Genomic DNA, 27,116 nt, shown 5'->3' with positions numbered 1-27,116 from the left:
CCTCTGTCTGTAGTGACGCTGCTGTAGGCTCAGACTGCCAGAGGACAGAACGACCACTTTTCCTCCTTCTGTCACTTTTTCCTACTGATCTCTATAGTTCCGCATTATTTACTGTTTTGAAACTTTCCTTTTTTCATTTCTTGTAGAGACTACATCTTCTTTTTCTCTAACAGAAAGTATTCCTGGATCAGTGCTCATGTTTCTGCTCTGTCTCCTCAAACCTCCAGACGGTGGAGGCAGACGACCGTTCACACAGAGCCAGGTTCTGGTTCTGGTTCTGGTTCTAATTCTGGTTCTGGTTCTGGTTCAGGTTCTGGTTCTGTTCTGGTTCAGGTTCTGGTTCAGGTTCTGGTTCTGGTTCAGGTTCAGGTTCAGGTTCTGGTTCTGGTTCTGGTTCAGGTTCTGGTTCTGGTTCTGGTTCAGGTTCTGGTTCTGGTTCAGGTTCTGGTTCTGGTGGAGATTTCCTCCTTATGAAGAAACCTCCACTGTCACTACATGCATGCTCGGTATGATGGACTGCTGCGCAATGCAACCTGCTGGGTTTCCTCAGACAGAAAACGTTTTCACTAGTTTTAATCATAAACTGAACTCATATTGTTTGATGATGAAAGCATGTATGTGTCATTGGTCCGAATTGATTTTTTTGTGAAGTGCCTTGTGATATCGTGTTGTGAATCGGCACTATACAAGTAAACCAAACTGAAGTTTTTTTTTGCTGACTTTGTTATTCTTCCATCAGTGGAACGGTGAGGAAACTGGACTGAGAGCAAAATGAAGACAAGGAAGAGGATGTTCTTGACAAACCTTGGCCTTTGCCGACATGACAGAAGAAATGTGTCTATCCTTCCTCCAAACCCTCCATCTGGTCCCACCTGGAGAAACAGAGGAAGAAAGGCAGAGAGGAATTTCAGAACAAGAACAAGGCTTCACCTCGTCAGCTTTCTTTATACCAAAAAGACAAACATAAACCCAAGGCGCAACATGCGGGTAGTGTGAAGCGTATAAATTCACAATTGTCCAGATACTGTAACCAAGAAAAGAAATGCCCTGCGGGCCCCTGAACAAGTCGGCATGTGACATAAATCACGTCCTCCGAGCAATGAGGACAGTGTTTTTGTTGCTGCTTTTAGAAAAAGAGACGTGTTTTCTGCCAACAGCTGCGGCTAGTGTCGGCTTGTCGGCTCATACAGCCATGGAAATGGCCCCGGTCGAGCAACAAAAGGCAGCGTCTGTGATAGTCTTGTCAAAGACATTCTTGGGGCTATTTCTGTGACAGAGGTATAAGCAGGGGAAACGAGGCATAGCCGGGACCCTCTGTGGAGGTCCCGGACAAAAACCGCAGAGAGGCACTGCAGCTGATAACGGATCCCAGTGAGGCAGATGTTTATATATAGTATGTGCGCCGCTGAAGATACTGTTGTCCGCCGGGCAACCGTGACATGAGGTCACCCGCTTCGGATCTTGTGAACAAACAAACATTATTGAAATGATAGCCTGTTGAAAAAAAAGAGCATTATCTTGTAAATGTTTCTAACTTAGTCTCTGTGAGTAATTGAAACTCATGATTTATTTTGAGACACAACCACCTGTCTCTCAAAACAGGAGAGACAGGTGACATCAGAGGTTTGTGGACTTTCTTTGGATCTTGATCCTGAGATCTGGATACTTGGAGATTTTGAGTCCCTGAAATGATTTCCTTGCAAAAGATACTTTGTTTTGATGGCGTCAGCTGCGGCAAAAAAGACAAATTGGAAATCTACAGAATCTCCAAACCAGAAATGTTAGCTGAACGAACTGCTGTTGTGATGCGAGTCTGAAAAAAAAAGCTCGGTTCAGTCCAGGAGTCATTCACAGAGTTTGACTGGACATGGACTCCATTCTGGGACTGATTTGTATTAGTTTTTGCTGAATTGTCTCAATTTGAATGTAATTTTTTTCCTCATTTTTCTAGCCTTGCAGGTATTTGTGTGAAGTGTAATGCCACATTACGTTTTTACTGCATGTATTGCTGATAGAGAGAATGTCGGGTGGATGAGGTTTACGTTTGTGGCTTGTTTCTCAACCAGAAATAGTATGTACTGAATTCTCAAAAAATAATATATTCATACAAAAAACAAAATAAAATGGGACATGGCAGCATCTATGAAAAAGAAATAAAATAAAAATTGAGCAAACAGAAGCTAAACTGTGACAGAAATAAGGAAATCTTTAGCGCTTAAAGGAAGTAAACAGCAATGATTTCACTCTTCATTTGAAAGGGAGGAAAGTTTCTGATTGTCACAAATTATATGTACTTGAGCATATAAAAAAATATTCAGCATTCTATTAATAATTGGGATCTGATAATTGCAAACATTGCAAAAAATAAAATATAATATAAATGCATGTAGTAGAATAAGTAAAAATAAAACTTTCATTTAAGGTAAAAATAGGTTGGATTTATGATGCAATGTTTGGAGTATATAGTCTAGGGCTACGACTAACAGTTGTTTTAAAAATCAATTATTCTGTTGATTAATTTGATTTTTTAAAAATGAGCACAATTTTCAGATTTTTCATTTAAACTGTTCTGTAATACACTATTAGAAATGCACAAGAAAATGCAAATAAGCAACTCAGTCATCATAGATAACAGCCTGAACAGCTCAGTCCTTTCTGCTGGACTTGACATCAGAACAGTGAAGAGCTGATCTGCTGATTCACTTTTGGAAAAGTGGATTAATAACTGAATACCAAAAGATTCTCAACGGGAGATTTTCCTCTCCAGAATTTGAACCAGATGAAGTTGAAACTAAGACACTGCAGGAGTTTTGGGCCAAACATATTTACAAAGGTTTTTCTTCATATCTTAAATGCAAAACATATATATATTTTTTTTTTCTTTTTTTTTTTTTTTTACGTTTTGGCTTAAATACTGCACTGAATGTGTTATTCTCAGAGCACATTAACTCTTTTTTTTGACTCTATACTTCAGTTAACAATTAATTGATTACTAAATGGGTTGTTTACTTCAAAAATCAATTAGTTACTATTCATCAGATGAATTGTTTCAGCCCTAATACAGTCCATTATATCTTTTAATGGATAGATTTGCCAGCAGCTGTTTTTCTGTGATCCTTCCCTGGTATTTTCGGGGAAATTCCCGTTGGTATGTTTGGTGCTGCATGCAGCCAAACAGCTTACAGCAGATATGGAAAAACAACAAAAACTTTGCGTTACACAGATTTAGATCACTGCATATTATTCCAGCACTATTGGGAGAGATGTAAGCTTGAATTCATTCTCAGCCAACATCAGCAAACTTTGTTCAGTGTTTATTAATGAAGCATTTCTACATGCAAACAGTGATCAGAATGAATCAGTAGCTGGCTGCTCCTTCTGGCCTGCGAACATTAAACAGTGAGAATGTGATGGAACAGGTAGAGAACTAGAACACAGATGTCGATCTGAATTCTAATGTCTGCGATCTATAAAAGCGATTCTCTAATCTATAGATGATCTGGTAGAAGCTGTTTCTACAGTAATAAAGTACAGCTGCGTTCAAAATCACCAACCACATCCACACTGTTTCTGATAGACACAGTTCTATGCTGCAGATCAATTTACTAGATGTGGTAGAGTAAAAGAAAAGCAACAGAGCCAACCGCCATTACACTGACATCCTGTTACTGTACAACTGCATCATGAACTGAAGGTACAGACTCACCGATGCACCGATACCTGTATCGGTACCAATACTAAAAAAAAAATCTAGATTGATTATCAGTGATAATGCGCCTGATCTAAGAAGGCAGATCTATTCAGTCTAATTCTATGCTTTGTGCTCCGTCAAGCTTTATTGTTTATTTATTTTAAATTTAGACTTCCTAATATCACTTTCTGACCATTTGTAGCCATTTTTTTGTCAGTTTCTATGAAATTTATTTCACATTGGTTTTTTTACGCCTAACAAATGAAAAGCAACTTTAATTAGTAAAAAAACAAGTGAAAGTTATTTTCACATGTTTGACTAAGCTTGTGGAGCTGCCGCTGTGTCTGAGTGAGCTGTATTGTGCAGAGTTATAAAATACATTTGTAATTCAATATATTTATGTCTGTGTTTAAGTCAATTCTGTATCAGCTGATACCGAACCTCAAATATTGACGTCAGTACCCAAAGTGAAAACCTGGATCGGTCCGTTTTCAGTTGGTGAGGAAGTTCAGTCTGTAAACTACAGATGAGCCAATATTGGCTCATGTTTTATGCCGGTTGTAATATCTTCTCTGAAAACCTAAATAAAGCTAATTCATAGAACTGAGAGGAGCAGCATACTTTCAATAAAACTAGAGTGAAGAAAAGATACAACAATCTCAAATGATTTCAGATACATCCCAAGACCAAAGACAGGAAGGATCCTCTAACTCAGAGGTCTCAAACTGCATTCCTTAAGGGCCGGTGTGCTGCACCCTCTTGATGTCTCTGTGCGGCAGCACACCTGGCTCCACTATCAGCCCATTAGTAGAGCTTGACTGCATGCTAATGCTAATGAGGCAGTTTAGCCATTGAACTCAAGTGGGACAAGGGACACATGTAAAAGTTGCAGGACTCTGGTCCTCGAGGAACGCTGTTTGAGACCACTGGTCTAATTGGAGCAAAGAAAAGCTGACATGTCAAAGATTCAGCCACCCATCACAGAAGTCACTTGCGAAAAACACTTTTCATTTTTCATACTATAAGCCAGAAGTGTCCTTGCAATGTTGCAGCTAGTTTAACGTTTATTTTGCTCTGAAATGATCCAAAGTCATTTGATGCAGTGTTTATTTGGACAGACATTCATGTGGTCATTGTTACAAATAACATGAACAGATTGTTATGAGCCATTAACATCCCATAATCCACCAACGTCACTGGATAAAAAACAAACACACGCCTTCACAGTAAACAGTCCGCAGCAGCTGCAGCCTGTAGCTCACATCCTGGCTTCCTTTCACTTTTCCTTACATGAAATAAAAACTGTTAATAAGACACAAGCATCAGACCACAAGCATCAGACCACAAGCACAAGCCAAGGCTCCAGTTTTTAGGGCACAATTCCAAAGTATGAAGTTTTTTATTTTTGTGACTTAAGTGCAAATTAAGTTGCCATTTCTGGTTGGTTTGAGACCAACATGGTTAACAGTATTAAGTGGTCAAATTAATTTTACTGAGTTATTTCCTTTTTACCTTTAGCAATATATTAAATATAATATTCCAACGACATAAAGGAGAAACGAACCGAACTGCAGGTCTGAAAAAGAGTCTCAGACGTTTGCTTTAGTCAAAGGAAAGGTGTGCAGTTTCCTAACTTTTTGGATAAATGTTTTTTTCCACTTCGTTGGTCTATAAAATGTTTTAGTCCATATCTAAAACCAGTGATCTATTAAACCATACCGTTCATGAATGCCCACGTCTGTTTTTGAGTAACAAGTCAATGGATGTTTATGGTCTGACTTACTATGATATTAAAATTAAAGCAAAAAAAAACAAAAAAACCCAACAACAACACATGACTAAAGGAAGTGAAATACTGTGTTTTTTAACCTAACTTTTTTTCATTTAAGAAGATGGAAAATCTCAAACCAGAAAATACCAAAAAGCTCCATTTGCCAAATTTGTTCCATTCTTGAACTGCAGCCGAGGGAGAGCCAGGCTCCGGACGGCCCTGCCCTAAATGACTGAGTTTCTGAAGAAAAAATACTGACAATGTTTTTTTTACAACTGCTTAATATTCATTTATCCAAAATTATTTTTAGATTGATACAAAATGCAATATATTTATTATGTTTAGATTTGGGGTTAAATATGCAAATTTCCTGATGCATTCCAACTGCATTTATGGAAATTGCTCACTTTCTATATTTCTCTCACACACAAATTCAGTAGTTTGCAACGTTTATTCATAAGATTTTGTCTTTTTTACATGTCAATTTTAAGTTGACAATGCAACCCAAAGCTGATAAACTTTTATATTGATCCATGAATGGCGCCGCTGGATCAATCAGTCTGCATTCTTCTTCTACACATTCAGGTCGCTTTGGGGACTTAAGCCGTTCACATTGAAGTCTGATTGTGAACACATTTGGTTCCCAGTAGAACCACACACACACACACACACACACACACACACACACACACACACACACACACACACACACACGCACACACACACACACACACACACCCACACCCACACACACACGCACACACACACACACACACCAAAACACACACGCACACACACACACACACACGCACACACACACACATGCACACACACACACGCACACACACACATGCACACACACACACGCACACCCACACACACACACCCACACACACATGCACACGCACACACACACACACACACACACACACACACACACACACACACACACACACACCCACACACACACACACACACCCATGCTCACACCGACACATGGATTTCAGCAAGAAATTGCACCTGAGCTGAGAAACTTGTGTCTCTCAGGTCCTTTAACAGCATGACATTCCTGAAATATTGGTCAGGTTTTGGTTTTGGTGGCCCCCAGCTGGCCGCTCTTAAAATCCGCTCCAGAGGCGGCCCTCAGGAGTACTGTGGAGCGACGAGAGAGAGAGAGACAGAGAGTGAGAGCTGATTTCAGGCTACAAACAGATTAAGGTGCTAATGCGCCAGCCAAAACAGAGCAAGATTTTATAAACTAAAAGAGGAAAAAAAGCTTTTTCTCTCTGCTATTTTTAAGTTAACCTGCTTGCTCGCCAATAATCACATCCATTCAGCATTAAACATCTCACTTGTTTAAATCTGGCATGAACGTTTTAGTAAACAACACTCCCGCCACCATCTTTGAAACCACATCTATCATCTGTGTGAGGCTTTGTTTAACCTTGGCAATGAACTGCGGCACCGCTGCGCGCTAGATGTAGCACACGGCGGCGCGAACCGTTCGCGGATCTCTAGATCCCTGGTGATATCTCCGCAGCTTGTTTATTTAACAGTCAAAATTAATCCCAGGAGTTGTGTGTTTGTAGCGGGACGGAAGAATGGCAACAGGTTATGGATCACGGCCCAGGATAAGAGCCGCTGATGCATTTATGCAATCCTACATGTCCCAGCTGTGGTGATCCAGTCCAGATGAGGGGGGTCTGGGGGACTGACTGGAAGTAGCTTGAAGAAAAGGCAAAACTGAGCAAAATTAGGAGCTACAACCTGCATGCCATCAAGGCGAACTTAAAGCAGAGTGCTGACTCAGTGGCTCCCGTCCCGCTCTGTCCCTGAGCTGATTTAAAACCGAGCAGCAAAGTGAGCTGGGCCTGATGCTGCAGGTCCGAATCCCTAACGCCACAGCTGGGAGCGTTTAGCTGCTTTCAGATCAATGAGCTGGGAGTCTACCCCGACCTGTCTGCTGGTTCATTTCAGCCAGCACTCCGGAGCCGTCTACAGCCCCACGCCTGCAGCCTTTTCAGGGTGGGGTTGCGGGTGGGGTGTTGAGGGTGGGGGGGTTGACATGGAGTGTGTCAGTTCTTTAGTGGAGCTGATGGTGTTTATGCGTGTCTCTATGTGTGATTAGAGAAGCCAAGCATGTGTTTTTTTTGCCCTGTTTAGCTGATTAAAGCTTTGGTTTATCCATCAGGCTGCATGTCTGCTGCAGTGAGAAAGACTTCCTGTCAGCTCCCATTTACACTGTTGCTGCGCTGCTGTTCAGTTGCTTTTCACAGTTTGTTTAGAGGATAAACCCTCCGAAAGCAGAAGTCGCTGCAGTTGCAAGAGCTACGTGAAAGGGGCAGTATAATGTAAAAATAAACGTCAGAAACTCCGCTGGCAACTCCTTCAGACTAGCCAGCAGCAATTAGCAAACTCCTGCTGAAACTGTGCATGTGCTGAACTCATTATACCAATTACTTCTCAGTGCAATGCTGGAAAAAAACATGTTATAGAGTTAATAAAGGACCTGTGTTGTGATGACGTCCTGAAGGCATGAGCAAGAAGTTTTAGAGAGACAGAAACCCAAGGCGTTAAATTACAAAGTCAGATTTCTTTTACATCATTTTTGTACATACAGAATTTTATAACAACAAGAAGTAATATAGTTTTTTGATTGTGCTATAAATTGGCATTATGTGCCTGGAAAACACATAACACTGCATCTTTTCTTGGTGTGGATTTCCTGATGTCAGGCTGGTTGGATATAATTGAGGACAACCTGAGATAAATATGAAGTCATGCAAACATGATCAGAATTGTTCTGATATATAGCGTATTGTTTTTAAACAACTATATATGAATTTGAAAACCAAATACATTGTAAAGTGAACTCTGATTTATTTTTGGGGGGTGATATTAAACTCCCCAATGTTTCTGATCTAATGTGATCATTTTGTAATCAATTACTCTATTGATTATTCTGACAATCAGATAAAAACCAATTCAGATTCTGCAGATTTTTAATTTTTTAATTTAACAGCGAAATTCAAAATACATTAAAATTTGCAAATAAACAATTGACTTCATTTTTCAAAAAAAACAAACAAAAAAAAAGACATATATTACAGCCTAAAATACAATAACATAAATCCTATAGTGAATCTGAACCGAGTGAGGCTAAAATTGACACTTTTGGCTGAAACATATTTATGAACAAAGTTGGATAGAACAGTTTTTATTTTATTTAGGAACATTCCTGAAGAAAATTAGTGTGGCCTGTTTTATTTCACCATAAACACTTTTTACATAAGTACAAAACAAAGATTGAATTGCTTTTTCTGTATTTCTTGAAGAAAACTGGATAATTCAGTTTTATCAGAGTCAGAATTCACTATAAACTACAAAACAGGTGATCAGAAATTTACCTACATGTAGTGAATTATTTTTAAAAGATTAGCTATGAATACAAAAACTAAATACATTAAAAAGCTGACTTGTTGTTTGCGGGGGATATTAAAACTTCCATTTCTGATCATCCTTAATTCAATATCAATACACAAAACTGAACTAATGAGCAAAGATTCTTCATCAAATAGAAACTTTTATTGCTTTAGTAAATAGGTAAAAGAAGGTAATTATATTTGCATGACACATTTTCAGCAACAAGGTAATTCAAAGTCTTTTACATGAATTAGAAGGAAAAACAACAAAACAACAAACCAAAGGAAAGAGTGAAAGAAGAAAAAAGAAAACAAAAGTGTAACCACTGTCTACATTAAATGGAGAATATTCAATGTCTTATGACTGTCCAAATATTATGCACAGCATAAAAACATCACTTTATGCACCAGTCCAGCCTGGACTGGATTATTCTATACCATAAATAATCACTCCATATTACTTAAAACACAATTTGTGATTTATTTTTGCTGTTTCTCAAAACCATCAAATGGGGATTTGCAGTTTTTTCTGTAACTTCTCATGTTGTTATCAGATGAAGTCTCATCTCTAGAATGATATTAGCTTAACCTCTACAAATGATTTCAGTCAGTGGTAATTCATTCATGTCTTGAGCGCATATAAAGGCCTGAACATGTGATGTGTTTCAGAGTTTATTCATTTTACGACATATTTGAAAATGATTTGAATTAAAGCATTCAGTTGAATTCAATGTGATGTTATTTCCCGAACATCACATTAGAGAAGATAAAAGCAACATGTTTTTTTTTGTCTATAAACTGTTTCTAAAGGGGAAAATAATAAACTCAGTGTGTTTCTGATGTGCGTGCGGTTTCCCCCTCAGAGCTGATCTGTTTCCATAAAGCTCTCACCTTGTTCCAGAGAAAGAGCGCTTCTCTTGTCTAATATGTGGTAATGACCTCCCATTAGGGACGCACCGTGTTTTGCTGCGGATGTATGTATGTATGTAAAATGCTCTGACCTCCAGCTTCAACCTGTCACTACTGTGGTGCCTGATTGCAGGATCCAGGAGAAGGGAGGGAAAAAAACACAGAGCAGTAAATCACAGCCGCCTCAATAAAAGACACCTGCGGTGTAAGAGGAGACGGAGGAGAGGGAGGCCGAACACCCGGAGAGCCGCCTGATCACTAACAGACACCGGGAAACCTGGGGAGGTCCCAGAGAGCGAAGCTGGAGGAGATCTGCTGCGGCTCCAGCGGCTCCGTTTGCACAAACTGGTTCTGTTGCTTTGCTTTAATCTCGCATACGACACTCTGCTGACAGGGTTTGAAGTACTTTCCATAAACATGGTATGCAAGAAGCTTTAGGCCATTACATCACTTGTTAAATTTGTACTCTGATGTAGTGAAAGAGTCTGAGATTTGGCCTCCAGGAAAAAGAGCTGCTCAGGACAATAAAAGCTGAGACAACTCTCCCTTTAGAGAAATTAGAACGCTCCTATTTTCACAAATCAGATGTAAAGCCTATTAAACTTTCATTGTGTTTTTGACTCGTTACGAGTGCTTCCCTCCAAATTTGGACCACATGAATCTCTCCGTTTTAATAATGTGAGGCAGCCACAAAGTCAAGGGTGAAAAAAGCAAAACAGAGGAAGTGATAAAGAGAACGAGATAATTAAAAAAATATGATAAGCAAAAGTAGAGTTCAAAACACAAGTTATGACCTGGGGAAAGAGAAGTGAGGGAAAAATAACTGAGCCAGAGAACAGGAGGAATCCAAACGGAGAGATAAGGGCCAAAACACAGAAGAGGGTGATTGGGGAAAATGAGAGGACAGAAAGAGGCGCAGACTGAAGCCGATCACTCTGTAATCCCATAATCCCTGCCATGCAGGCAGGATATAATTGCTCGTTAGTGCCAGTTTCCACTCGGAGGCCCGTCACTGCAGGAAAACCACTGAGTGCAGGCTAAATGAGAAACAGATAGCAGGTCCCATGCCTCGGTACAGATAGGTTAGACAGGGCCCCGGCCGCTTCAGCTCCCAGCATATGTGTGCACACACACTTTCACTTTCTCTCGATTCTGGTCTTAGATCCAGAGAATTGGAGGTACGTCTCTACTTTCTGTTCATTTCTCTTCATTCCTAACTATGAAGGCCACACACAAGAGCCTGGAGGAGGATGGTAAAGAGAAGAGGGGAATCTGAATGATCTCACCCGTCCAGGTGGTTTTATTAACTGACTGACAGCATGTGAGTGTGGAGGTGTCAGAGAGTGTTTCAGGCCAGGATCAGGCCGGGCGAGAGGCTGGGAGTTTGAATGATCTGTCAGGAGCAGGGTGGTGGTGAATAACTCGAGCTGTGCTGGCCTGGGTTTAAATAAAGGTGTAATTCCCCCAAATGACCAATGATGAAAAACTCATTTTACAGAAATGGTGCATTCATTCATATTTCATATTGATTTAAGTTGCCCAGGAAAAATAAGCTGTATGACGGAATCAGATCTTTACCCTGATTGGCCCCTCCTGACATGTCACCAGCTGATTGGGAGGCTCAAAAAAACAATTTTCTTTTCAGCCAGTGAATCCACCATTGCAAATCTAGCACTGACTAAACTGTAGTTCCAATGAAAGCCTGGCCTATCGGCTGAAATGAGAGGCTACAGACACTTTAAAATGATAAAGCAGTATGAGTGTGAATATCACTGTCAAATAAAAATAATAATGGTACAAAAATAAAACAACTCTATAAACTTAATGACAGGATAAATTATATGAACAGTTGCCATGGGTTATTTAAGCATTTATCACCTTCTCTTCTCCCACCACAGGCCTAATGACACAACCTTCACATCCACCGAATAATTGACATGCCTCTGCAGGAGCAGAACCCACACAGACACACAGACACACGCAAACACGCATGATACATCTGTGGTTTATGACACCATCATGCCTTTTGGAGTGTGTGGGGACACACCTTGCCCTTCATCCGGTGAACACAAAAAGTAAGTCGAAAATTTTTACTCTACCCATAATAGACACAAACACGCACACACACGCGCACACACACACACACACACACACACACACACACACACACACACACACGCACACACAAGAGTCATGGTTCAACAGCCCAGAAATGTCCGTCAAATATTCTGCTTGTTAAATTTTGTTTCCCAATTCCTCTGAACTAGCAGAGTGACTGCACTTTTGTCTGGCTTTATTTAGCATAAACTGGTGCTGCCCTTCCCCCACCTGTTGCTTCAACTGTCAGTCATCCAGCTGACAGACAGTTGATTCTCCTGAACCCTTTATTTTATTAAAAGAAACATGAGGTCAACACAACAGTAAAAGCCTCAATGGAAGTTAAGATGAAACTGAATTTATGACAAACTTGCTATCACAGCATTTTACATGCAGGGTATGTTAAGAGCCTGGCTATGTACTGGAACCTGCAGAAATAGCTACTATTTCTGACACCAATAAGAAGAGCAGAAAAATAAATCATGAACATAAAGCAAAAATTACAGCAGCATCATTTTGTTGGTGATCTGTATGAACTCAGCTAACAAGGCTCATTTTACGGGAAAACAAGGAATGTCTTTAGACTTTTTTTGGGAAGATTTTTTTTTAACACTAATCTGTTTCTCATTAGAAATATAGGAAAACCTTTTGGATGCCCAAGAGTAAATCTTAGAGAAACGTTATTTCCTACGCTGACCCTGCAGCTTTCTTTCTGAACAAAGGAGCGGAGCTCTAACCAAACGTGTCTAATGGTTCTTCGGTGGGATAAATGAAGCACTTTCAGTGGAGAACAATGTGTTTGAAGTGTAACAGGCCTGGACTGCTGCCCTTACACGCTCAGGTTAGGGCTGCCAAAGAAAAGTTACTGCAAGTTGACAAGGTCCTGAGATCAGTGGGTCACGGTGAGAATGCGATAAAATATGTTTTTGTGGGCCGTGAGCAGCTGCACCTCCGATGGCTTTATTAAAGCAGAAAGAGCAGGGAAAAGCTGTCACCTTGCCAACCACCCGAACCACCTAACGCCACCAGTAACCCCACATTGTTGGAAAAGCGAAGCAGAGAGCCGACGTTTCACCACTGCATGCATATAGGAGAGAAACCTGCAGACATACTGCTGGACTCTGCAGACATTTCTCAGCTGGACGGCGTCCAAAACCTCAGCAAGACTGCTTATCGTTAGGCAGGAGAAGAAAATGAATGGATTTATGGAAGCTTTTGGTTACAAGTTTACATTTTAGACCTCTTTCAAAAAGCATGATGTTATTTTAGTTATCGGCATGTTTCAGACATTCTGTTATGTCCCAGATAGTCAAGTCAGGTTCTTCCCTTTGCTTTCACATGTTTATGTTCTCCCACATACCTTCGTAATCACTACTTGTTTGGTAAATTTTTCACATTGCTTTTGCTGTTATTGGATGATACACAAGCAACCCTTCCCCGAGGCTCCTCTCTCATCGTAAGCCACTGTCTTCAGTCTGTCAGCACTGCTTGGCTGAACTGGTTCAGGGTTATTCACCGACTGATCTGAAAGGAAAACAATACCCAAATTTTGTTTGGCAGATTTAATATCATTCAAAGCAACCCTCCCTTGGGTCAATTTAAAAAATATCAAAGGGGTTTATTAGAAATGAGTAGGAACCAAGCATTAACTCTTACCTCTAAATTTTAGATTTAGAGGTAAATCTAAAATTGCCTAAACTTGAAAAGAAATAAATTACCAAAATAATGCACAACATTTGACTTTTGCAGGAAATCTTCATTTAGTGTGTTTAACTTGATGAATGATGAAATAAATATCCATTCCCAATCTAAATCCAGTTTGTCGTGACGTGCCATCAGACTCCTCAGCTTCCTTCTGTTCCACATTAATATTTACTTAGCTGAAGCTTTCTTTACCTTTTTGGATCTAACAGGCCTCATATTTACAGTTCTGGTTCAGTACATGCCTTCACAAATCTCATTTCAAGATAATTGCAGCTGCTTTTTCTTTTCCTTTTTTTATACTACAAGCACTGTGGTCTATCTGACAAGTAGAACATCTTCCCTGCTCTTTTACCAAAAACTGCTTATAGGAGAAAGTGGAGAGCAAAAAAGCAGTTTTTGTAAAAGAGTTGTGTTAAGAGATTATGACCAGTCAGTGTGTTATCTACATCATGTTAATGATAATAAGAAAATGAGTTTTTCCAGGATCATGGTCGAGAGAAAAGGGGATGTGCAACAAAAATGATTCCCATTCATGCATCAAAGCATAAGTCACAAACACTGTGACTAAATTCAAAACATGCACACACAGACCATGTGAAATATTTTTAAACATCAGTGTCATTGAAAACCAACATATAGATCAAGAGCTGCTGCACTGCATATAGTATTTCATAAAAATTAAAAAGATAACAAAATTTGTGATGTTGATGATGGCGAGTTTACTCTTAAAATTTCTGATTGGCTGTTGGCTGAAAAACAAATCCATGTTTTTTCAAAGTGAAAATGTTAAGAGGGCAGCATACAGGTGATATATTTTTTGATAACTATATTTTTTGATAACTATGCCTTCTCAGTTCCTTTTGAAAGTCAAATCTAAACTTTTAAGGTTTCCAACTTTTGAGTTTTTATTTAATCCATTTGACAAAGATCTAAATAACTAAAACAGAAGGGACACAATTCAATGAAGCTCCTAATGAACTAATTATGAAGCTCTGATAAAAAGTATCTCATTGCATAATGCTGTTTATTCCCACTCTATGATCAATATAGTTGAGTAAAAACAAAGACACTCATGGTTCCTGTAACTGCTCTATTTTGTTCTTTTCTCAGACTCTGATAACCAACTTTTTTTTTACTATATTGTGAAAATTTAAATACATTCACCTTACCTCAAATTTCACTAATCAAGAAAACACAACTCTAATTCAAAATCTATATCATTTAAATGTATTCAGTTTAGATTCTTTAAAGCAGGAAATACAATATGAATTAGAGTCTAAAAACTAGAGTATTTTTTCATTCCAATGTTTAATGTTTTTGTACTTATCCAGACTTATTCCAAGCTGCATGGATAAAAAATTTTTTTCCAATATTTGGAAGACTGAAGATATAACGATGGGGAAAAAAAGAAAAAAAAAAAACCTTGCCCTCATGGTTTGCAGTTTGTCCTGAACAATTCTCTGTCAAGACTCTGTCAGAGGTTTTGAACCGTTCTGTTTTTGTACTTTCTGAAAACCTGCAAACTCCCCAAACAAAGCGAGGGAGCCAGAATTCAGGCTTAGGAGTGTTTGGATTTTCCACTTCAGCTTTACAGAGGAGGGTCACTGGAAAGTTTAGTTCAAGTACTGTTAGCTCTAATGAACAACCCAGAAATCCACAGACCGGCCCACTCACAAGGGTCTCGTGACCCACTCAGGTAAATTAAACGGGACGTCGTCGTCCACCTGGCAGAGTCCATTTTCCCATGAACACTGATTCAGAAAGCCTTGTGATGCGACACATCTGTGTCCTCACCGTCTCACTTCTCTGCACTTTGCTTCCCGCTCAGGCTGTTTCCCAGTGTCCATGACCCTAATAACCCAAATTCCTGCCTGATTAAGTTGGTTTAAGAGGAAGCCACACAGAGAGCGCTTGGGTGAGCCTCACCTTAAATGGGAACACATTTTAGCTATGTTGGACCAATGATCACAGGGTAGGATTTCACTATCCGGTGGTTGGAAGAGAGGAGCACCAGGGGAGAACGGATAAGGACAAAGAGGGAACGGACAGAAAAAAAACAAACAACAAAACCCAACCATACTGATGTCACAGGATTTTCTTGCCAAATGCACAGAGTAAAAGTCATATATCCAGTAAAACTGTCTCAGGAAAACCGCACATGCACTGAAATCCCCTCTCACACAAGCCCCCTCCCTGCATCCCTCCTTCCCTCCCCATTTCAACCTTTCCTTGCTCCCAACTTGTGTTATTATTTCTCCAAATTAATCCCACACTGAACCTGAGACTGTGCTCTGAGAAGTGGGCATAAGTCAGACACTCACACATCCAGATCGTTATGAGTGTGTCTCGCGTCTGGCCGAACCCAGAGAGTTTCCGTGTCGCCCGCTCCTGCCCCAGACAGGCTCGCTTTAATGACCTGAGCCCGATAGTTCAAAGCGGCCCTCAAACACTATGATTAATGAACGTGACCTGCTAATTTCAGAAGAATACAGCTCGTTGTATCGAAAAGCCCTCTGAAAACACGAGCGGTACCCAGCCAGTTAACATTCTTCTGTATTTTAAAGAAAAAAATTGTTTTAAAGAGGCCGATTTCATGATAAGGTCAGAACTAAGCGACATGTTTCATCGGCAACCCTGAAAGAATTAACTGCTGCTTTGTTCTTAACAATTTAAGCTGTTTGAACTTCAAGAAAAAAGCCCAACATCAACACAACAACTCAAGATTACAGGCAGAAAGTTTTTCTCTCATGATTTTGCAAAAAGACAGTCCACCGCTCCAAAGCAAGGGGCAGCAAACAGAAGTAGCATGGGAAGCAGTTGTCTGAAGGAATACAGCTAACAAATTGAAATTCCTTTTTGTCAGATCATGCCTCCTACAATTTGCCCTGTAGGAATCACTGTGGTTGGCTGTGTACTCTAAGCACTTCCAGATTGAAGTTGCCCTGTGGCACTTCAGGTTGCATAATCAATCTCTCTCACTGAGCGCTCTCCATTAATGGTGGGGCAAAACAGCCAGACTAACATTACACACCGAAGTTGAGACACAGCCAAAGACAAGGCTCCCAACACGACGCACGCATCCATCTTTTACTGACACATTTCCATTAATCTGCAGAGACGTTACCCAACTTTCATTTGTTGAACGTTCTATGGAATCAGTTTGGCTGTGGAACGAACCAAACACATTAATCTGTTGATTGGAAGATTTTTTCAAAATGGTGTTTTATAGTTTTATGCCTCTAAGCAATCAACATGCGTTTTGGTTTCAAGTTCCTTCTGTTTGGATGTTTGTGTGGCAAAGACCAGCACTTTCCTGGGCTCAAACGGATTTATAGCAACAGATTATGCCCAGCTAAACCGTTTCACTAAGTAAAGAAGAAACAACCTTGGGAAGTTGAATAAATGAGCATTGCATGAATAAACGATAACCATTCACCTACTGCTGTACAGCTTGTCGTAGAAACACTTTATGCTAGCAGATAATTGCACTAACAGTGTACCGTTCAGCTGATGCTAGCTGGCTAACCGCTGAATGTGTCGAGATTCAGGGGACACATGCGGCCAAAGGACCCAGCCTACTCAGTCAACCCAGGTTGGGTCCTTCATCCCCGGATACTGAAGAGAGTGAGCGGCTGTGAAACTGGGCGGTGCAGCTTTCCTTTATTTTGGTGCATGTCCTGTTGCCTTGCAACAATGGTGGCTCTAAACACAACACTGCTAAAAATGGAGAATGAAATTCTCCAGTTTTTTTTTTATTCGTAGTACTTATTTAAGCCTAAATTTACTTCTTCATAAAAGACATTAAGAACATGTCTATACAAATGACAAAAGCCTAACAACACAACCGCTTTAAAATTTGAATTGTTATACCACCAGATATTAACATAGGCTACTAGCAGCCTATATTATATCCTCTTTTCCTTTGTCTGCCAAATTTTTAACAAAAATATCCAATCTGATCAAACTTGAATGTTGAGGTAGAGTGGGCTGCAAAGAATACATCAGACCAGTTCATTCAAACGTGGGGAAAAGGAAGGACGCATTTGAAGTTGTTTTTGAATTTGAACAGCCTTCACAACATGGCAGTGATGTAATCGGCCTTTGGAGGCGACCTTCCAATGTTGCAGGCCCAGGACTGGGCTACAGACACACCCAGTCCTGGCAATGTGTTTGACTGTTAACCTCCTCTTCCTTATTGTCAGCTTCAGAGTAGCTCTTCAGTATTAGAATGATACTGACATGTTTTTACCGATACCTAAAACCATCCCTAAAAACATCCCTCATCCCAAGACGAGGGATGATAAACGTATAATCGTTGGAGTGTAAGAGTGTCACAAACAAAACTGCTCAAAACAAATTGATCCAGATTCAGAGTTAACTTCAGTACAACGATATATTAAACAGAGTAACTTTACTACCAAACAGAACACAGTCATTGTATTCAATCATCTATTTAAACCTATTGAACAATTGACCAATTCTGTCTTGGACTCATGATTATTTCTGATATTTATTGCAATAAAGATGAAAGGGAAAATGTTTTGCTGTTTTTTTAAGGAAATTGTACTAAATGCCACTGCAGTCAAAACCCAACAAACACAAAAAAATCCCAATTTGAAATGGGCTTTTATCACACCATAACTGCATTTAATCCTATTTTTGAATTTATAGATTTTTTTTGCTGATGGAACCGACAGTAGAAATAAAAGTAAAGTAATAATCCTGTCAGTACTCAAGTTTCAGTAGAGGCAATTCATAGCCATTACAATACGTAAAATTCTTAACAACATTTTTTTAAAGATAAATTGCATGATAAATGTTCAGACCTTGAATCAACTGTGAAAAATGTAGTTGAAACAGAAGTAACAAAACGTTTATTAGTTTTTGAGGTTTGTGATTATTGTTTTTATAATAGATCATAATCCAGATCACAACTATTTGCTTTATTCTGGGAAGAATCCCATTTTCACCCCCAGTTCCTGCAGTTGAACTCAACATACACATCATGAATCTGGATACATTTGGACACCAAGAACCGTTTTGCTAATTATCCAGTTTTCAAACCATGTAGCATTGCTGGGATTTGTCCTCTTTAAAGGTTCTTCATGGCTAACAAGTTTAATATCCAAATAATTGAGCATTGTGAGGTAAACTGTGGTGTAAACCTGCTGAAATGATCTTTTAAACCACATGCATCATTTTTGCTGACAGCTGGGCTAAAATCTGGATATATTTGGTGTAAAAGTGCAAATTTACACAGAAACCGCCACAGTTCATGGTAGGAAAATATCATTCCTGTTGAAAAACTGCCTTTTTAAAAATAAATATGAATTCCTGACTGATCGTCATCATGTCCATGAGGGATTGTACTGTCAAATCAAACTGTACATCTTGTACTTTCAGTTTTTTCTACCAGTAGATTAAGTTAATAATACCTTGCATAATTTGTTTCCTTTTAACTCTCGAACTAGTTTTGATTTTGATTTTGTTGCATTTGGAAGTCTGATTACTTGTGCCACTTGCAGATTTTTAGTTGTGTGAATGAATTATATGAGAGATATTATTATGATGAGAGATAAACTGTCTAAATTTGCACATAAAGTATGTTTCAACCAGGGCTACAGTGCAAAAGACTTTACGTGAAGTTACATGTTAACGAGGTCAAAGCATCATGTTCAAATTGAAACCATGTCTGTCACTCAGTAGGAAACTAATTAACAAAAATAGCCACAAAGCTGGAAGCACAATAAGATCTTGGTTCTGAATGGAAACCACCAAACATGGAAAATATTTACACAACTGATGACTGTGAACAAGAAAGTGTTCATGTTCCCTCATGCAGAACCTTGGAATCTCTGCCATCCTGGCAGCAGCAGGAGATGCAAAACATGGAAGAAATGATTTCAGGTTGTCCTCAGTTCATAATGAAGCTAAGCTAATGCATATCAGCAGCTTTCAGCTACACATAATAAGCTCTGCCTTCAAAAAGCTTGAAATCACACAAATATTTGTAAAAATAACTATGTTCTGAAACTTGAAGAAACATTAATCTAGAAAAGGCCAAAACTCCATACAATAGATTTTGCATCATAAAGTTTGATCTGTATAATTATTCTTTTCTCTACATTAGTCATATTGTACAGTTTATAGTGCTTTAACTTTGATCTGCCATTCCTTGTATTCTGACATAAAAACATCCAAATGATCATTGTTTATCTTTGATGGAAACATTTGGATGACAGGAATTTCAGATTCTGTTTAGAACTAAAGATTATTTCTTTTGTAGAGGCAGAGAAGAGGCAATATTACAAACATAGAGCGTCAAAAAACATTATTAAAGACAATTTTTAAATGTTTCTTAATAAAATGTAATTTTCTGTTTTGTTGCGTTAAATCTGAATGTCAGCTGATGCTAAAATATAATGTGTTATTATTACTACCTGCAAAATTCTATATATATGTAAAAAAAAATCTGTTTATTCTGATTTTAAAAATAGACTTAAGCAAAAACTATGAAATAATCACCTGGTAAATATCATGTCAACAGTCAGGCGGTCTGTTCAGGAAGTCAGCTTGCAGTCACTGTAATAACTCTGATGAGTTGAGCTCTTTCAGTTCACGATTGTCTGTTCTTTGTGACTGAAATGGCTGAATTAATTGTAACTGTGTCTCAAAGTTTAGGAGCACTTTTTCGGTTGGCTGAATCCTTCAGCGTTTGGATTAAAATGTTCAGGCTGGATGCCAGAAACAGCCTCATCACAACCACAGAGCTGCCAGCTGCTTCTTAAGAAGAGTTCATCTCTGCAGCCGATGTGTGTGACTCTGACCTGCAACTGAGCAACAAAGAGTTAAACCCATAACGGCAAATAACAGCACCGCTAGCTCAACTAAAGCCACATGCCAGTTAAAACAAACCAGACCACACATCAGCAGGCGGCTGGTGAAGAGAACACGCCCAGCCTGCTGTACCTGACCCTCGGTGGGGCCGCTGACCCTGTGACCTCTGATTGGAGGAAGTAAAGGCTGCGGCGGCGTGACGGGCCGGTGTGAGATGCCCCAAGCCAGGAGTTTGTCCTCCTGTTTAGCATGGGAACAGACTGCAGCAGACTGCAGCACCAAGGAAAACAACAGTATTTTTACTTCAGGCTGGCCTGCATTTCACAGACGTTCAGTGAAGAATGTGTGACATGCCTCAGCTGATGCTGAAGTATTCAGACCCCTGGATTGTTTTCTGTCTTGTAATTAAGAACTTCAGTATTTTCTAATGTGATTGGATCTCCTCAAAGTAAAGGATCACTGTGAAGTGGACAGAAAGGATGCATAATTTTCCAAAACTGTTGTGAATAGAGTTTGAGAACTGAGACATGTTTTCTGCCAGTAAACTTCATGTCTCTTACTTTTTGAACAGCAGCTGTTCCGGGGGAAACCCTGAACACCTACAGGCTGAATACTTGATGTTTTTTTTTTTGCCCAGGCTCAGTCAGATTGGAGGCAGAACATTCATTTGCCGGCTGGTTTTCTTCCAACCTGCTGAGTAAGAAACCGGAAGAGACGAAGCGAAGCAGGATGGATGGAGCAGATTCCCTGCTAAAGACAAGCATGATGCTGCCATCACCATGACACTTAGCCAGACTGATAGTTGGTACTGGCAGCAGATTCTCCCACCTAAGAATCAGACTAATTCTCTAGTTCCAGCCTGAGTTCAAATCGACAGCTACGTCTTATTAACCTCAAACAACAACACTTTTCATTTTTTCATTTTTTCTGTACTTCTGGAAAAGTGTACTTCATTCTTGTGAAAGTAGAAAGTTTTAGTTGGTATTCTCCCCCAAAGCGGATGTGTTTCTCCTTCACTTCACTCGTGACATTCCAGTCAAACTGCTGCGTCTCTCTGAACGAAGCGGAGCTGAGGTGTATCTTGGTGCCGTCGCAGGGAATCGTGAGCAATCTGCCAGGCTCCAGAAAACTTTAACGTTTTTTGTTTGCTGCTCATCATCTGACCTGATTTTCTGTCGGATCGAACACCGAAACGGATCCGGTGTGTTCAGAACCTAAATCGCACACAGGATTATTCTATTCAACAATGATCATTTGACTTCTGAAATGAGTCATTTGCACTGGACCTCATTACACAACACCAAATTAAAGGGGGCTGGAAAAATGCCCTCCACACGATTCAGATTTCTATTGAAAAGAAACTCACTTTGAAAACGCCTCTTTTTTTGGATTCACAGTTATGAATGTATGCTGTGTCACTCAGTCTCCCACACTTTGTGTTTGTAACAAGACAAAATGTGAAGCAGATTAAACGATAGAGCCATGTTTCAAAAAGCGCTACAGCTTTAAGACACAAAGAAGAGAGAGGTCTGCCACGTTCTGCGTGTGTCTGTCTGAGTGACAGTTTGTATGTTCATGACCGAATGAGTCAGCAGGTCACTGAGTCAGGGAGCAAGTATGAAAGTTCATCTGTAAGTATGTGACTCAGTGAGGCATCATCGAAAGCCTTTACCAAACGATAAATCTGGAGTGATCTGGACAGACAGAACCCGGAGCTGAGCCCGGTGGGTGTGATAATGACAACATGATCCTAAACATCCCCAGGCAGCATCCCTGCCCCTGGTGAGCTAAAGCCAGAGCATTAAAAACACCTAATCTGTCTCTGATCCCACCTATGTGTGTATTAGCAACACTTTGATTCATGGATTTGCAGCATACCACAGAACACAAACTCTCCAAGACTCTCTGTCTCTCTCTCTCTCTCTCTCTCTCTCTCTCTCTTTTTCTCTCTCTCTCTCACGCGCACACACGGACTTTGATTTATATTTTTCCACAATTCACAGCCCTCACACTCGCACCTTGTAAACTCTTCTTTCTGGCACAAACCTGCATGCATCACATTAACAGCGGACTGACTGGAGGTCAGTGTGTTCCTGAGTCCCGGGCAGCTGGCAGGTGCGTGCAGGAAGCTTCCCGGCTTCAGCCAAGAGGAGCCGAAGTGAAAGGAAGTCAAACATCAAACAGTCGGCTCAGTGTTTTCACAGATCTACACTCAACAATTGCGGCGCACACAAAAAGCGCACCGCTCACCAGCTCCGTGATGTGGTCCCCGGACCTTAAAGAGCCTTACCAGCTGTCCCGTGGGAAATCCGCTCCCGGTGCGCAGGAACAGAGCCGCTGGCGCCTGCTGCGCCTCTCCGCGCGCTGCGGTGCGTCATGTTTTCACAGCGTGGCGTCACGGCTCGCTGCTGTCCACGGCAGAGCGTTTCTCATGTGAGGCAGAAGCGGGCTGGAAGTATCCATCGAGGAAGCCGAAGAGGCGCCTCCTCCTTGCGCCTTGGTGCGCGCGGCCAGAATGCAGTTTTCCCTCTTTGGCCTGTTGAGTTTCAGCACCTCGAGAAAGAAAGAGAGACAAGCAGAGCAGATAGTGAACACAGAGGAACTAATTGTATATCATTAGTGAAACTTTCACCGTCTCTCTTTTTTATGTCAATTATCTCAAACACTCGTTGCGTTTCAGGAGGAACTAGAAACCCAGAGATGGGCATTTTGGACGATTATCCAAGTTTATATCCAATAAACTTCAGTTTTCCAGAGTTTGTTTGCAGCGGCGTAAACAACCCAGCAGAGCGCGAGGTGGACATGGAGGCAGGAGGACAGACAGACAAACAGCCGGAAGAGGAAAAAAAATGTTTACCCCCAATCTACTTGTGCCGCTCCGGTGACTCACGTCTCACCATCGCTTGATGAACTGAAGCCAGTTTTTCCGGCGAGGCTCCCTCTTTCTTTACCTCCAGCGACCTGTTCGGTCTTGCCTCTAACAGAGCCTGATGAGTAAATAACAACACGGCGCTAATAATGGCCCCCCGTGTTGGTTCTGGAGCAGGGTTCGGATCGGTTTCTGGAGTGCCGCCGTGCCACGATCACTCTGAAGTCCGCCGTTCCTCCTGTTCACGCGTCAGGTGACGATCTGAGCTGGGACGTTGAAAAGGTTGCAAAATATATTCTCCGAGTTCTGCCCATATAGCGCCTTTTACGCAGATCTTTTCTCGCATCTCCAAGAACTCGCGTAGAAAGACACGCATCTATAATTAAACAAATGAATAAATTAACCCCCCCAAAAAAAGTTCTGAACTGGAGTGGATCCACAGACCGCTCCACCGCTCTGTCTTCCCCCAGCAGAGCTCGGCGCGGGTACAGAGAGGAATGGATGCGATGCGTAAAAACAGCGCGCCTCGCCTGACAGACAGAGACCTTATGAAACCGGAGCGTGGTGGCGGCCTCACAAAGTGCTCTCAATTTTCCTCCCCATCCACATGTCTCAGATGTCTTTTTGTTCCTGCTGCTGGGAGCGGGAGGGTGGGGGCGGTGGGTGGAGGGCTGTGGGGGGCAGCTGTCACACGGACCAGTGAGGGAGCGTTTCTGTTCAAGAAACTGCCAACAGACATCTGTCCTTCACTGTTTATACTTTCGATCTGGATTGGCTTCAGCACGCACGAGCGCGTTACGGGATGGACATTCCAAGGGTCTGCGCGCGCGCGCGCGCGTTCGTGTGTGTTGTCCAGGGCTGAGTCCAAACCTCCAGACTGAACGGTGGTCGTTGCTGCATCAATTTTAAACACTCTGGATCTGTTGACTGTTTTCTCAGCTGCTCGTTTAGACTCCTGACAGACTCAAGGCCCCAAACGGATGGCAGGCTCTGGATACTTGGAACACACTTCAGGAGGAGTTCCGAGAAGGAGCCGCGCTACACTTCTCTACAATAAATCCAGGAAACGGTTGCATACTTATTACCCAAATGAAACTCTGTGACTTCAAAAGTCACCCAATCAGTAACAAATCAAGTCTCCCATGTTAGTTTAGCCCTGGGTGTAGTGATGAACTCTGACCTGAACCTTCAGAGCCACATAAAGACAGTTACAAAGTCAGCCTTCTATCACCTGAAGAACATTTCCAGAATTAGAGGACTAATGTCTCAGCCAGCTCTAGAGAAACTCATCATTTATCTTTAGTTGCATCCATTATTGCAGCAATATCTTCTCAGGTCTGCATAACAAAAATCAATCCTCCAGCTGCAGCTGATCCAGAACGTTGCTGCTGGTGTTCTGACTAAAACCAGGACGATAGAGCAGATCATCCGGTTCTGAAGACTTTCACTGAGAAAATAGACTTTAAAACACTGTTGGTCGTTTATAAGTCACTAAACAAGAAGCAGCATTCAGCTTCTATGCACCACAAATCTGAAACAAACCGCTAGAAAACTACAGAACAGTCGAAACACTGAGTTTTTGCTTCGAGTTTCCTGTCATTAACAATAACTGGACACTTAATTATGTTAGATGTATATTTGCTTGATGAAATTTGTCTAGTGTGATGTTTATTGGTTGATTCATAATTGATGAGTGCATTATGTTTTTTGTGACTTTGTGTTGTGGTGTGTTTGAACTGCCTTGGTGCTGAAATGTGCTGAATACATTTAACTTCACTGTGTTCAGCTTGAATCCAGCCATTTAGTGGAGAACATCTGAGAACAAACAGCATCATGCAAACCAAAAACCCAGCAGACAGGTCAGTGCAGCTCTGGAGAAGTTTAAAGCAGGTTTCCAACACCTCACAGAGCTTTGATCAACCCATCATCTGGACATGCATAGGATGGAGCCACTTCAGACCGAGACAAGGATGTTCACCTTCACTGAGTGAGAATCAGAGAAGAGGCCCATGGTAACAGCAGAGGACGTGCAGAAATCCACAACTCAGAATGCCACAACAAAACAAAACTGTTGGTCATGTGTTCTGCAAATGTGGCCAAAAAGCATGAAAAAAGTCCTGCTTGTTGCAGATTACCAAAACCACAGCTCATGTAGAAGGCACAGCAAATATGTGGAGGAAGGTGATCTGAACAGGTGAGATCAAATTCCAACTTTCTGGCCTTTAGGCTAAAGCATGAAGGGAAGCTGGTGGGAGTTAGTGGATGGAACTTAATGCAGCGCAGTCCTGGAAGAAAAGTTGTTAGAAGCTACTAAAGGCTTAAAATGGGGGCGGAGTTTCAACATCCAGCAGGACAAGCCTGACACTGAGGCTTCCCAGCTTGCCTCCTCCAGGGTCGGTGTGGTGAATATTTTAAATGTGATTCTGTTTCAACACCTCGGCTCCAAATGGCTTCACTAACCAGCTGCTTGATTCTGACGCGCTGACAAACATCAAGACTGTCAGAAAAAAGCTTTTGGAGATAAACTTTGAACACTGGTTTTAATCCAAACAGTGGCGATGACGTTCATGTGTTAGCATGGTCTAATCAAAGTCCAGTTGGGAATCTTATGTCTGCAGATGCACTTTATTCAATCTGATTTATTCTAAACAGAGCAGTTCAAGACATTATTGACTCAGTGGGATTTATTACATATGCATGCTGCACTTTTCAGATTTGTATTTGATTTCTTTAAAAAAAAGCTCCTCATTTTCAACTTTGCCCAGCAGGGGCAAAGTTGAAAATCTTTAATAAGGTATTAAACATACTTTTCAATAAACCCACATTTATGTACTTAAAATGTTTTTGTTTTATTGGTGTAATATAATATTATGATTTTAAATATAATTTTTAATAGCTGGAAATCATCAGAATTAACAGAAATAAAGGCTTTCAAACATCCATCTGTGTTTAATTAATCTGTGTAATGTGTTTCTCATGGTGATAAAGTTCCTGAAAGAAATGGGACTTTTCAAAAATATTCTAATTTATTGGAAAGCTGAAGAACAGAGAAAGTGCCAGCTGCACCAGAAAATGCTTCTGCACCTTGATACCTGATACTTTTCATCTATGTAAAGGACTGAGACCAGATATTTTGACCTCTGACCCCATCACCTGCCCTGGATCCTGAAGGATGGATGAATGGAGCTGGAAAGTGTCACACACCGGCCACCTGTACAGCTCGTCCCATGCGTCTCTGCTCGCTCTTCTCTGAGCACCCACCCACAGACGGACCACATGCGAGGGCCTTTGAGCCCCGGCACTCCCTGCTGGGCAAACATGGAGGCACAAAGGCTGGGTAAACAGCTTCTCAGCTGCCTGCTCCAGGCCCACTCTCTGTGCTGAGGCACAGACAAATGCAGGGAGGTTCCCTGCTCTCTTCCACGCCACTAATAATAGTAGCAAGCAACAATGCAACTATGCACACAGCTGAGGTGGCTGACATGCAGGAATGTTCGCTTAGATAATGAGGATGAGTGCAAAAACAGCCTACAAAGATCAGACAATTCTACCACTCTATCAACTCTTCAAGGTTCATTTATAGACATTTCAAACCAAAACACTTATGTAGGTTTAAAGGTGCATTATGTAACTTTTGCATGTTTGTTAAAACTGTCACCATGACAGTGCTCCTCCAAAACAACCAATCAGGCGGGTCTTAGTGCTGTAATTCACCCTGTGTGTGGCTGCTCATTCCCGTCTCTCCCTCCCCTCCATTGTTGTTTGCTACGCTGCAGCTGACGGAGCGTGTTGTAAATGCTAAGGCTAGCTACCAGG

At 40.9% G+C, this 27,116-nt stretch overlaps 1 protein-coding gene across 1 annotated transcript in view; it reads right to left on the bottom strand.

Moving 5' to 3' along the window:
* The window catches only part of LOC129362090 (artemin), a 30,151-nt gene extending 6,630 nt beyond the window's left edge, over nt 1-23,521 (bottom strand). Inside the window, exons 1-3 of the mRNA XM_055033429.1 lie at nt 23,289-23,521; nt 22,722-22,984; nt 805-872 (exon numbers count right to left, since the gene is read on the bottom strand). Coding sequence (XP_054889404.1) covers nt 805-872; nt 22,722-22,809 — 156 coding nt within the window. The 5' untranslated portion in view covers nt 22,810-22,984; nt 23,289-23,521. The remainder of the gene's footprint in view (nt 1-804; nt 873-22,721; nt 22,985-23,288) is intronic.
* Between the last annotated feature and the right edge of the window lie 3,595 nt (nt 23,522-27,116).

Source organism: Poeciliopsis prolifica, unplaced genomic scaffold (assembly GCF_027474105.1).
Source record: "Poeciliopsis prolifica strain line A6 unplaced genomic scaffold, Auburn_PproV2 SCAFFOLD008, whole genome shotgun sequence".
NCBI lineage: Eukaryota > Metazoa > Chordata > Actinopteri > Cyprinodontiformes > Poeciliidae > Poeciliopsis > Poeciliopsis prolifica.
Note: the sequence above shows the minus strand (reverse complement) of the source record. Positions and strands in the feature narration are given on the sequence as shown.